Source organism: Condylura cristata, unplaced genomic scaffold (genome assembly GCF_000260355.1).
Source record: "Condylura cristata isolate star-nosed mole 26May11 unplaced genomic scaffold, ConCri1.0 scaffold00001, whole genome shotgun sequence".
In the NCBI taxonomy this organism is placed as follows: Eukaryota; Metazoa; Chordata; class Mammalia; order Eulipotyphla; family Talpidae; genus Condylura; species Condylura cristata.
The window spans coordinates 58278631-58292169 of NW_004567102.1; the positions used below are offsets into that span (position 1 = coordinate 58278631).

At 41.0% G+C, this 13539-nt stretch overlaps 1 protein-coding gene across 2 annotated transcripts in view; it reads right to left on the bottom strand.

The window, feature by feature from the left end:
* Positions 1-13318, bottom strand: part of CEP85L (centrosomal protein 85kDa-like) — a 92064-nt gene extending 78746 nt beyond the window's left edge. For both annotated transcript variants that reach the window (XM_012723158.1, XM_004673812.2), the window contains exon 1: positions 12897-13318. In XM_012723158.1, coding sequence (XP_012578612.1) covers positions 12897-12969 — 73 coding nt within the window. In that variant the 5' untranslated portion in view covers positions 12970-13318. The remainder of the gene's footprint in view (positions 1-12896) is intronic.
* Between the last annotated feature and the right edge of the window lie 221 nt (positions 13319-13539).

Here is a 13539-nt window from a genome sequence, read left to right on the forward strand (position 1 = left end):
AAAAAAAAAAAAAAACCATTTACTAGGGCCCTCCCTAGTGGCAAAATGGGGAAAAGCGCAGCACTATGAAGCTCTCGGCAGCCACTGCAGCATGAGTTCCATCCCTAGCCAGGGAGGTGACCCACAAGGCACAGCAGATCTCTCCTGACCCACCCACTGGTTCCCTCAGCAGTATATTTCCGTGTATCTGCCTGTTCTGCTCTCCACTCTGTCTCTGGTGAATCTTCTCACCCCCTGTATCTCTGGACTGTACCCCAGTTCTTGTGTGCATAAATAATTAAATCTTAAAAAAACACAACATTTACTAAATTATATGTACCCCTATGTGTATAAATTTCTTCTTTCACATCAAACTGGGAACAGTGAAAGAATTTTTTTTTTAGTTTCTAGCACAGAGCTGCAGTTAAACAGGGTTTTAATAAATGTAGTTACTATTACCACTGGATACCCAATAAATGCTCATGTAATGAAATTAGCATTTTGGAGATCTTATAATTAGACCTAATGTTCTTCCATTTAGAGGAAAGATTAAAAGAAGATTTTGTTTTGGGGTATTTTTTGTTTGTTTTTGGGTAGTGGTTGTCTATTTTAAAATCCAGGCAATTTTTAAACTACCCCTTCAACAAGACTGCAGTTAAGTATCTATTTACAAATCAGTATATAGTTTTCAAAGTACCTTAAAAATATGATTAGACTGGGTCCTTTGTCTTCTAGGGAAAGAATTCAAGAGAGTGTACTAGTTGTAGTTAAATTAGGCAAAGTCCCAAATACAGAAGCATGCATGAAAAAGTGAATTTGAGAAAGGAGAACATAACTTCCCAAAGGGATTTAGGGGACATATAAAGGGTAGTAAGTCCAAAAGGCAGGTAAGAGAACATCATAGCTTGTTCTGGGTTGGGCTGTTCAGGAGCATGCTCAGATGAGTTACATTCCAACTGTACATGAGGGCTCTCAGCCTTCTTCCACAAAACTGTGAGCTAATCACCAGTCAAGATCTAATGCTTTGTCTTATCAAGGGGCCACATGGTCAGTGTAGTGGGCTGAACTGCTTGGACAGGACTCGTCTGTTCCAACAGGATAAGAGATTAATATACATTAGAATTCATAGAACGTAACAGCAAAACTGAAGTATCTAATTAAAAATTGGACAGAGAAACTACACAGACATTTTCCAAAGTGTCCACAAATACTTGAAAAGGTGGTCCATATCACTTATTATCAGGGAAATGCAACAAACCTACTAGGAGCTATCACCTCACACTTGTTAGAAAGCTTATTATCAACAAAAAAACAAGTGTTGGTAAAGCTGTGAAGAAAATACACTCGGAATTTAAAGCTAACCTTGAACTAACTTTAGCTCAGATCCATGTACCTGTATTTTCTCATAAATAGGTAACCCAACCTTACTATATTGAGAATATAATACATACAGCACTGTAAATGTGTTTTCTCCTGTGGTTTCCTTAAGAACAGTTTCTGTTCTCTAACTTAGGACTTCAGTATATAACACAAAAATATGTCAATTTTTTTGTCTCAATCAGTAATGTTTCTGATAAACAGTCATTAGTTTTTGGAATCGGACATTATACACAGACTTCAACTTCACAGCAGCCTGTACCCCTAACCTCCACATTGTTCAAGCATCAATTAGACTGCTGTTATCCACCACAGAAAACATTACAGAGATTCCTCAATTAACTAAAAATAGAATTCAAATTTCATCCAACACACTCTGGGTAGTCGTATCTGAAGGCAATGAAATAATCACTATTTAAAAGACATATCTATACACCCCTATTCATTATACACTATACAGAATGGTCAAGACATGCAAACACTCTATTATGAGTCCACTGATGATGCATAAAGAAAAACTGATGTAAGAGCCGCTACAAGGATTAACAAACAAAACCCAACTACATGCTGCCTACAAGAGACTCAAAGCTATGAGACAAAGATAATAAAGGCAGGAGTGGAAAATGGTACTGCAGATCAACAAAATATAGTACTGCAAGCCATTGTAAAGTTTAAAAAGGCAGGAACTACTCTACTTACATGACATAAACTAGATTTCTGGCCAAAAAAAAAAAAGTTAATGAGGCAAAGATAGATATTATGTAATGAGAAAGGGGAACAAGACAGGAGAAAGAGCTAATATTTGTTAATATATACACATACAACGCAGGGGCACCAAAATATGTCAGTAAATGTTAACAGACCTAAAGGGAGACAGTGACAATACCACACTAACAGAGGACCTTACCACCCCACTTGCAGTAACGGATAGATGACCCAGACAGGAAACAATGACCCTAAAAAATAAATTAGATGTTGACCCTCCCTGGTGGCACAACCTGTTAAAGTGCAGCACTGCAAGCTACCTATGGCCCCTTCAGTGCAAGTTCAATCCCAGGGCCCACATGGCGCAGCAGACCTCTCCTGACCTGCCCGCTGCTCCCTTCAACAGTGTACTTCATCCATCTGCTTGTTATGCTCCCCACTCTGTCTCTGATGGGTCCTCTTGCTGCCCCTGAACCTTTGGCCTATACCCTAGTTCAATATGATAAATAAATCTTAAAAAAAAAAAAAAAGATGAGATGAACTTAACAGATATTTAAAAAATAAATGTATAAGAGAATTCCACCTGAAAACAACAAAATACACTCTTTTCAAGTGTACACACAACATTCAAAGAAAACCAGATGTTGGGGCAAAAAAAAACAAGTTAGTATGTTTATGAAAACTGAAATCGTATAAAGCATTTTTGGATCACAATATGAAACTGGAAATCAATCAAAATAAGAAAGAAAGACCACAAATGTGGTGATTAAACACTGTGCTACTGATAAATATCAAGTCACAGAGGAAATCAAAGGAGGAATCAAAAAATACCTGGAGGGTCCTCCCTGGTGCGGGTGAAAGCACAGCACTGAGAAGCTTAAGCCACTTCTGCATGAGTTCGATTCCGGCCTGCCCTGGAGGAGACCACATGGCCTGGCAGACCTCTCCTGACCCGCCCACTGCTCCCCTCAGCAGTATACCTCAACAGTCAGCCTGTTCTGATCCCTGCTCTGTTTCTGGTGAATCCTCTCACCCACTATACCTCTGGCCTGTCCCCCAGTTCTGTAAGCATAAATAAATCTTAAAAAAAGGATGAAATCTTAACATTTTCAACAATATAGATGGAACTGGAAGAGTAAGAAGGAGAAAGAAAAATATCAGATGTTTCTGCTCATATGTGGAAACCAAAACAATCCCTTGACATCTGACTGCAGAACTAAGGCTACTAGAAGGGACAGGTGGGAGTGGGAACAAAAGGGGAAAGGACCCAAAGGATATGGTGGGAGCGGTTAACCAACATTTGTAAAAGTGTAAACCTATGTTTCTAAAACATAAACAATGTTGTAAATCGATGTTACATCAATAAAGATGTTTTTTAAAAGATCAATGAAACCAAGAGCTAATTCTCTGGAAAAAAAAAAAAAATACACAAATCTTTAACCAGATTCTCAAAGGAGACAAAATGCAAATAAATCAAAAATGAAAAGGAAGTTACAACATGATACTTTAGAAATACAAAGGATCATAACAGAGTATTACAAACACCAATATAACAAAGTGAACAATCTGGAAGAAATATATATATATATGTATACACACATATATTGATTTCTAATGATGTACACTTGGAGCCTGTCATGTCATACAAGATACTTCAATTAAAAAATTTTTAAGCTGCACACACATATATACACAATAGAATATTATTTGGGCATAAAAAAGGAAATCCTACCACTTGTGACAACAGAGGTGGACTTTGAGGGCATTTTGCTGAGTGAAATATGCCAGGTAAAGAAAATAATTATTGTATTGATATCTTTTGTATATGGACTCTTAAAAAAAAAAAAAAAAAAACCTCAAAGAAGAGACCAAACTGGTGGTGACCAGAGACAGAGTGAGAAGCAGGGGGTGTATATGAAGGTGATCAAAAAGCATAAAGTTTCAGTTTTAAGATAAATAAATTTGAGGGATGCAATGTACAGCATGGCAACCATAGTTAAAAGTACTATAGTATATCTGAAAGTTGCTGAGAAAGTAGATCTTGAATATTCTCATCATGAGAAAAAAAACTCTCTGTGAAGTGATAGATGTTAACTTATGGTAATCGTTACGCAATAAATAAATATCAAATCATATCATATATCTTAATATAATGTAATATATCAATTATACCTCAAACTGGGAAAAAATTTCAGCTCAGTTCTTATAGTTAATTGACTTTCTTGCATTTAAGAATTTAAATTTTCATCAACTAACACTTTTACTTTCTAAATACAAAAAAAGAAATCTGTAAGTTCACTAAGTACTGTAAATAACTTCAAAAACACCATCCCATAATGTAGAAGAATATATGCAACAAGTGTCCATATGAATTTCCTTTTTTACAATTAGTACAAGGAGGAGTTTCAAACTAAATTGCTTCAAGCTGAGGTTAAAATTACCTCAATTGAAAAACAATGATCAGATATATAAATAGGTGACATTTAAAGCCTAAATTCGAACCAATAAATAATCACCAACTACTCAGTGTATATAAAATAAGAAATTCAAGAGTGTTAGGGTAGCAACCATCAATGATTAGGCTATCTTCTCTATGAAAAAAGTATATGCCTGTTGATTTCGGTGTATTGGTAGCCCAGCATTCTATCTTATCTTCTAGTTACATGAAACAGTATATTCAAAAAGCATTTTAGTAGTTACTTGGAATGAAGTCCATGTTTTAATTCAGGGTTTCTAAGTAATTGTTTCTGTTTAATAAGTGGAAAATGAGGTATGATAAAAATTAATACAGGTTTTTAATAAAACCACTAACAAAGTGATGAGAATACGAAGTGGTATTCCAGAAGCATAAAGTTTGTCTTTGAATATAACTATTTCATAATACCTATAGTAGTAAGAGAAAATAACCTACATGGTGGCAAGCTATACCAAAACTAAGAAGGATCATCAACACCAAATAAAAAATACACTCAAAAGGGACCCTCCCTGTTGGCGCAGCGGGTTAAAGCACTGCACTGAGAAACTAAAGCCACTTCTGCATGAGTTCGATTCCCGCCTGCCCCGGAGGTGACCACATGGCGCGGCAGACCTCTCCTGACCCGCCCGCTGCTCCCCTCAGCAGTGTACTTCGTCGATCTGCCTGTTCTGCTTCCCGCTCTGTCTCTGGTGAATCCTCTCACCCTCCACATCTCTGGCCTGTACCCCAGTTCTGTACAAATAAATAGGTAAATCTTTAAAAAAAAAAAATACGGGCCCTCCCTGGTGGCGCAGCGGGTTAAAGCACAACACTGAGAATCTAAAGCCGCTTCCGCATGAGTTCGATTCCCGCCTGCCCTGGAGGTGACCACATGGCGTGGCAGACCTCTCCTGACCCGCCCGCTGCTCCCCTCAGCAGTGTACTTCGTGGATCTGCCTGTTCTGCTTCCCGCTCTGTCTCTGGTGAATCCTCTCACCGCCCCTGCACCTTTGGCCTATACCCCAGTTCTGTATGCATAAATAAATCTTTTTTATATCTTTTACCTAGCCATTGATGTCCAAAGAAAGCAGAGTTCCTCCAAAGAGTATTTCTCAAATATTCTTTCTTCCTGACTTAAGAACTTAGTACAATGTAATGTACACAATACATTAAAATGCCAAAACTAAAACAGAAAATTCACAAATGACAGGAATTTTTCCCTTCCTAATTTCCTAAACATTTCTCTTCCTAAATGTACCTTTCAGTATGTTGTTATTCCTACTGAGCTAAAATGCTCAGTATTAATGAAAAAGTTTCAGCAATGTCATGGCAAGGCAATACATATTTCTTAAGATCAATAAATATATGACCTCTGCCTCCTCAAGAGCAATGTGACAATCTTATCTAGCAAACTTCAAGCTTTACATAAAACAGTCCAAATCTTTCACCCCATTCTTTTGAGAAATATATCTAAAAACTATAGTTCATTCAGAACTCAGAACTTTAGTAGTTAATAGTAGTAATAAAACAATCATTTTATTTATTTATTAGGCATATATAACAAAGTGGCCATGAGACAAAATTCCTAATCTTAAATTCATTCTCTTTTTAAACTAAATTAATATCCTATCAATGAACTGAATTAGTTTCACACAACCTAAAGAATTCTTAAAACAATTCACTACAACCAAGAAGCAGCAAAAGACAGAGGCAGAGTTACTGGTCTGAGAAATCTCAGGCCAGAGTATGAAATAAAAGCCAAAGACTGGTCCTCTGAGAAAAATCTATTCTGACAGGAAAGAACACCTGGACCAGCTCTGGGCCGGGGCAGTGCTTTAATCAAGGCTGAGGCACTATTCAATGCAAGTCATCCCAGGAAACCCCTCAGTCCTGCATCTAGTACTAATACTTTCCTGGTTTTAAGACAATGTCCCAGGCAAACCCACACAGAAATACTAAAGGGAATATAATTCAAATACTTAGTGAACACTTTCATATCTGCCTCCATGCAATGAAGTATCTTAAAGTCTAGAGAGCTCTAAATCCGGCTGTTTAAAAGTTTTTAAAGATTCTCCCTGAAACTGTCCAGTGGCACTGACCCATTTTCTGCTGATACCTTATGATCTCTTGGTAGCAGGAAACTGGTGATCACTCACTCCTTTAATCACTTCCTCTGGAACAACTCTCACAGATTTATTCCCAATTTACTCTTACCTCACTGGCAGCTCCTCAGTCCCTTTGGATGGCTCCATTTCCTCTATCAGACTGAAAGCATTAAGTGCCCCAGAGCTTGGTCCTCCGCTGTCTTATCAATATGTCTCCATTTTCACCACACTCTCTCCGTGCGGACACCTTTAAAAACCACGTATGCACTGGGTACTCTCCCAATTCCTACTTTCACCCCAAAAACCCATCACCTACCTATTGAGCTCCAGATTTATAGACACTGTTTCTACTCAAGATCTTACCTGAACCTCTAAAAAGCATCTCAAGCTTCATGTGGCCAATTCGAAAGTCTTGATTCCAAGTACCTTTCTCATACTTTTCCCCACTCCCAGCACCACCGTCCATCCATTTTAACTACTGAAGTCAAAACTAAGACATCTTTCATAACTTTTTCCCTTGTTTGCCACCTCTACGCCATCAGTAAATCCTGTTTTAATTCTCAAGTATATTCCAAACCCATTTTGCTTCTCTCTAAATCCAGCCTTACTACTCTATTCCAAGCCATCATCTCTCACACTAATTACTAAAATGATCTATTAACTGGCTCCCTACTGCTATCCGTGTTTCCTTCCCTCACAAAACAACCAGGAAAGATCTGCAGCCAAGGATGGGGAATGTCAGCTTCGTGTTTCCAGTACATAAAACAACCTCACCTCATAGCAAGCAGTCAATCTGCTAAGTGACAGAATGAAGTGATCTTCACTGCCCTTTTATCACTAGCTTCCCTTCACACATAGAACAGATGCCAAACTTCTAATAACCCTATACAACAGGCCCCCCACACTCACTTCCCTGCTCACTGTGTTCCAGCCCACCTAGCTCTTCTCCACCTTGGAGCTGTCTCAGTACCCCCTGCCTGAAGACTCCAGAATGTCTGTCTCCTCATTCAAGCCTCAGAGTAGTGTTACCTCCTTAAAAAGGCCTTCTCTGACCAGCTTTCGCACCGTAACTCCATTACCCACCGTCTAGCATCTCACCAATTTCCTTTTTCTTAGTATTTGACATTAGCTGAATCATCTTATTCTCAGTTGACTTACAAACTGTTTTTTCCCTCACCAGAATCAGAGTTGGGAGCTTTTCTTTCTTGTTCTGTGATATATTCCACAGGTCCCTTACAATGATCAGCATGTAATATTTACTAAAAGAATGACTCATGTTCACCAAATACTTATTCTGTGCTAAGTAACAATGGGTTTTTCAGTTAAAAAACAGAAAGTAGAAATAAAACATTTGATATTTTTATGCTAATCATTCTTAAAGTTCTTAAAATGAGTGAGCTTATTACCATTTGCTTTGCTGAATATTATTTTGCCAGTATAAAGTTCAAATATCCTTCAAGTAGTAATAGTAATAGCACATTGTAGATTTAGGAGTGATCTAAATGATCACATTCTTCATTTTTTAAATGCACAGTTTAGGGAACTAAATACACCACCCACCACTCACTAAAATATCATCTAGAAACATTCACATTTTCATCATTTTCTCAAAGTACACATATTTCATTCAGTTGGAAAAATCATGACTCAGGCCCTCCCTGGTGGCGCAAAGGGTTAAAGATAGAACTACAAAGCTAGCTGCAGCCACTGCAGCACATGTTCGATCCCTGGCCAGGCAGGTGACCCCCAAAGATGGAAGAGCTCTCCTGACAAGCCCACTGCTCCCCTCAGCAGTGTACTTTGTCAATCTGCCTGTCCTGCTCCCCTCTCTGTCTCTGGTGAATATTCTCACCACCCCTGCACCACTGGCCTGTACCCCAGTTCTGTATGCATAAATAAATCTTTTTTTTAAAAATCATGACTCTATAAAATCTGTTCTCAAAATATTCCCATAACAACAGAGATTATGACTCACCATTTATTGCCTGCCCTCAGTTTAACTTATCAACTTCATTCGAGGCAAGAAGTGGTCAAGTTCCAATTATTAATCAAGCTCATTTCACAAAAGTCATCACTGAAGTTGAGATTCACACCTTACCCCCCTCCAATGTCTATAAAAGAACATATCCATTTGAGTGTAGACAAAAGTTATGTTTCACTGTTACCATAACATTTTTAGGCACACCTAAATCATACCAGAAAACCTTAGTGTCTGACATCATCATACCAGTTACTGTCAACAGCATTATGACACTGCTAAACAACTATGGCAGCCCATCAACTACAGACAGGTGGATTAAAAGGTCTAGGCACTGAATAAATAACATTTCTTCAGATCATGTGTTTTCTGTAACATTTAACTTACACTTTTTTTTTTTTAAGATTTATTTACTTCCTCATACAGAACTGAGGTACAGGTCAGAGATGCAGTGGGTGAGAGGATTCACCAGAGACAGAGCGGGGAGCATAACAGGCAGATCAACGAAGTACAATGCTGAGGGGAGCAGCGGGCGGGTCAGGAGAGGTCTGCCAGCCATGTGGATCTCCTCTGGGGCAGGCGGGGATCGAACTTGGAGCTCATGCGGAAGCGGCTTAAGCTTTTCAGTACCGTGCTTTAACCTGCTGCGCCACCAGGGAGGGCCTAACTTACACACTTTTAAAATATATTCTACCTCCAACTGTTTTAAGAGCTGACTAGAGGAGCCTCCCGGTGGCACAAGGGATTAAGTGGCAGCACTATAAAGCAATCAGCAGCCCAGTACAGCATAAGTTTAATCCCTGACCAGGGAGTTGACCCACATGGCACAGCAGACCTCTTATGTCTCACCCACTGCTCCCCTCAGCAGTGTATTCCATAGATCTGCCTTTTGTGTTCCCCATCCTGTCTCTGATGAATCCTCTCACCTTCCCACACCCCTCACCAGTTCCCCAGCTCTTGTATGCATAAATAAATCTTAAAAAAAGAAAGTTGACTAGAAAAATGTTTTAAAAGTATGATTTATAAAAAGGAATAAATTCAGTACAACTAGGTGTATAAGTATACAAAAAATAGCTATAACATACTAAATTGTTAAAGCCTAAGGGAAATACATAAATCCTTCATCCACCTTTGAAACTTATATATTTTGATATTCTCAAATGCATTCAAATAGACATAAAAGACATGCCACTTAGTGTACTGAAAATTAGCTTTCTAATCACACTTGTCAATAAAAAAAAGGGCATTCATTCTTCATATTGTCATTTATACAACACTGTAAAGCTGAAAAATTGTGGATAAAACTAAAACATAGTTAAATCTAAACCAGAGGTCAGTAAGTTAGTATTTTTTATTTATTTTTTATTTTTTATTTTTTAAAGATTTATTTATTTGCTCATACAGAACTGGGGTACAGGCCAGAGGCTCAGGGGGCGAGAGGATTCACCAGAGACAGAGCGGGGAGCAGAACAGGCAGATCTACAAAGTACCCTGCTGAGGGGAGCAGCGGGCGGGTCAGGAGAGGTCTGCCACGCCATGTGGTCTCCTCCCGGGCAGGTGGGAATCGAACTCATGCAGAAGTGGCTTTAGCTTCTCAGTGCTGTGCTTTAACCCGCTGCGCCACCAGGGAGGGCCAACTTAGTATTTTTTAATGTCATTACCTGAAAGAAAAATTTCCTCTAAGTTTTTAGAACACTGGTTCTATATCTTTGTTTTTCCTCTATTTACATATCCATATAAACAAAGCAGTTTTAAATACTTAGAATTAATCCACATATTGAGATAAACTTGTTTAAATGCCAGAAATAATGTGGTTTATCTCTATCTTCACAATGGTCCTCAGGACCAAAATGACTGCTAGGCAGTTCAATCTGAAAACTGGTTCCCTTTTTTTTCTCCAGAAAAGCTCTAAAATCATTCTAGACAGTCAAAAATTACAATAGGTATTTTAAGAGTTTCCTTCAAATTCTTAACAAAGAAAAAAAAAATCCCTATGTGAAATCAACTCAGATGTAAAAAATCAACTCAGAGGTCATTATCTTGATCTTCACCATCTGCTCATTTTGCTCAAGAAACCACATAAGACTTTCGTCTAAAGCATAATTTTTTAAAACAATAAAAAAATACTTAAATATCTGTATGTTCCAGAGAATAAATAAGCATTAACAAATAAGTTTTGTCATACTTTTGTTGTTCACTATTATTGTAAAAGTCATCCATTCTCAGCATGTAGCTGAAACTATTTTATTAGAAAGGCAAGTCCTGACTGACCTTACCAATGGTTCATCACTGCCCAGATTCCTTAAACTTGATAGTATTTATAAAGTATCATCTTCCAATATATTCTTTGCCACAGAAAAGGTCTACAAGCAGCAAGAGAACCTCAAAGTCTCCCCTTGGGTTACCTAACTTCTAAACAGTATGAGCACTTCCTCATAGAAAACAATGGAAAAAATGAATACAATGGCTGGATGATATTATATCTCCAAACATGTTATTGTTATAAATAAAACTTAAGAGGTTAAGTTACAAAGACATTACAGATGGTTTCTGACTTGTATAGCTAAACTGAAAGCACTCCCCCAATCCCTAGGGATAATGAAGTGCCTTCTCACTCACTGAAGTTACTTTGACTGCAGGATTTATGAATGCTCAGCAAGCATGAGTAACCTCTCAAATGCTGCCTCCTCTTCCTAGGACAAACAGTACACATTTTAAAGAAAGCAACTCCCTACTTACATTTTTGTTATTCAATGCATGCCTACATATAAATCTATTATTTCTAAAAGTGTTACAGGCCCAAATTCAAGAGCATGATTTCAAATCTAACTCTGATTTTTAAATTTGATAATTTTTTTTACATACATAAATTTGTTAAATATACATCATGGACACTATATAATGTATTGTGTACTTGAAATCTAAGAAGGTAAATCTTAAGTGTTCTCACCACTCACACAAAAAGGTAACTATATGAGATGATGGACAGGTTCGCCAGTTTGACTGTAGGCATTATTTCACAATGTAATCATATATCAAAACATCAAGTTGTACACATTAAATATACATACAGTTTCTATTTGCCAATTATACTTTCCAGTAAAGCTGAAAAAATGTGTAATTCTAAAAAACAATCACTTATTTCCAACCCATCATAAAATTGCATTGTTTGGAAATTTTAATAGTAATCTGGTCTTGCACCTAATTTTAAACAGAAAATATTACCAAAAACACTTCCAAAAGCAGCTTCTGCTTTTTAATTATTATTATTTTGGAAATAACTGTTTTGAAATGCATACCAAAAAAAAGTCAGTAACAAAAGCACAAACATTTATTTCTGTGTATGTACATAAAGCAATTTTTCTATTTAAAAAAGGTCCAAATGATTTTTCAGCTTCTCAAAGAGACTCAAAATTCTACAATAAAGTACCTGGATGAAACGCCACATTGGATAAATTGTCACGGGCAGCCCAAGTCTTTTTACTTTTTTTGATCCCAAATTAGGGGATTATTTATCCTAATTTGATGTATCCTGCACAACTTCTGAGCAAGGCAGGCATGAAATGGCTGTCCGATATAAGTGGGCCCCTTTCAAACACCCAACGCCGCAACCCCAAATTCTCCTTGAAAGGGACCGGGAGAGGCAAAGAGATTAACATCCCTATTGCTCAAAGGTCGATTTGGCTCTTCCAGGACGTGTCCTTCTCTTCCATCTAAAAGAGACTGCGGTGCAGGGACCACGTTTCCGAGAGGGGTTTAAGTCCCCAGGAGGTCGTCACTTGCACTGATCGCATCCAGCAGCCTCCCACTCCAGCTCCAAAACGCACCCTAAGGTAGCGGCTGCGGACAGGGGCGCAGCAGACCCCAGTCCCCGGAGGCGCGCCCGGGACCCGCGCCGCGGCAGCACCGCGGCAGCGACCTTCCCTGGAGCCCAGAGCCCGGGGTCTACGTCGGCCACACGCCCCACGAGAGAGCAGGAGGAAGGACAACAAAGCCCGACCCGAGGAGGCCTGGGCGAGCTTGAAGTTCGGGCCCCGGGGCTGCGGCCAAAGGAGCAGCTGCCTGGACGCGGAGCCCGCGCGCCGCGAAGCCGGGCAGACAGGTCCAGCGACGCGGTCCGGCAGATGTCAACCCGCGGGCCCGGGGTCGGCGGGGGAAGGAAATGGGGCGGGCGGCGCGAGGCGGCGTCGGGTTGGCGGCCGGGGAAGGCAGGCCTAGCGAGGAGGCAGCAGCGGGGTCCAAGGCTACACGGTGGGCCGCTGCCCCCACCCCAGACAGAGACCGTCCCGTTACTCACCCTCCGGGAAGCTGCGGGCCCCACCGGGGCTGTCCCGGCTGCCGGCCTCGGGGGCCAGGAAGCGCCCCCACATCGCGAGCAGGAAGGCCGGGTGGGCCGGGGGCGTCTGGCTCCCCACGTCCGTCGTCCCCCGCCTTCTCCTGCTTCTCTGGCCGCGGAAACTTGCGCGGATCCTGGGCCGAGGTGGCGCGGGCGCGCGGGCGGTGGGCTAACGGCTGCTCAGCGGCGGGCGGAGAGCGCAGGAACCAGACTCGCCGCTGCGACGGCGGCGGAGGCGGCGGCTGCCATGGCCAAGCCCGCTGGGCTGAGGCCAGGGCCGGGAAAGCGGCGGCTCCGCGCTGACGGCGGTTGGGTCTCGGGCTGAGCCCCGGCTCTGAGGCTCCAGGCGAAGTTGCAGCTGCGGCGGCTTCTCTCCGCCCCCTCCGCCAGCGCCAGCACAACCCGAGCCCCGCCGGGCCGGGCTGAGGGCGGGGCCTCGGGCACTTTACATAAGGCGTGCGCGGCGCGGGGCGGGGCGGGGACTGCGCGCGGGGCGGGGGGCTCATCCACGCAGCCTTGCGGGAGGCTGGGTGTGCGTCCCGCTCCCCGCGCCCTGGGGGATGAGGAGAGGGCGGCCCCTGGCCTGGAGCCCTATTTTGCTGAA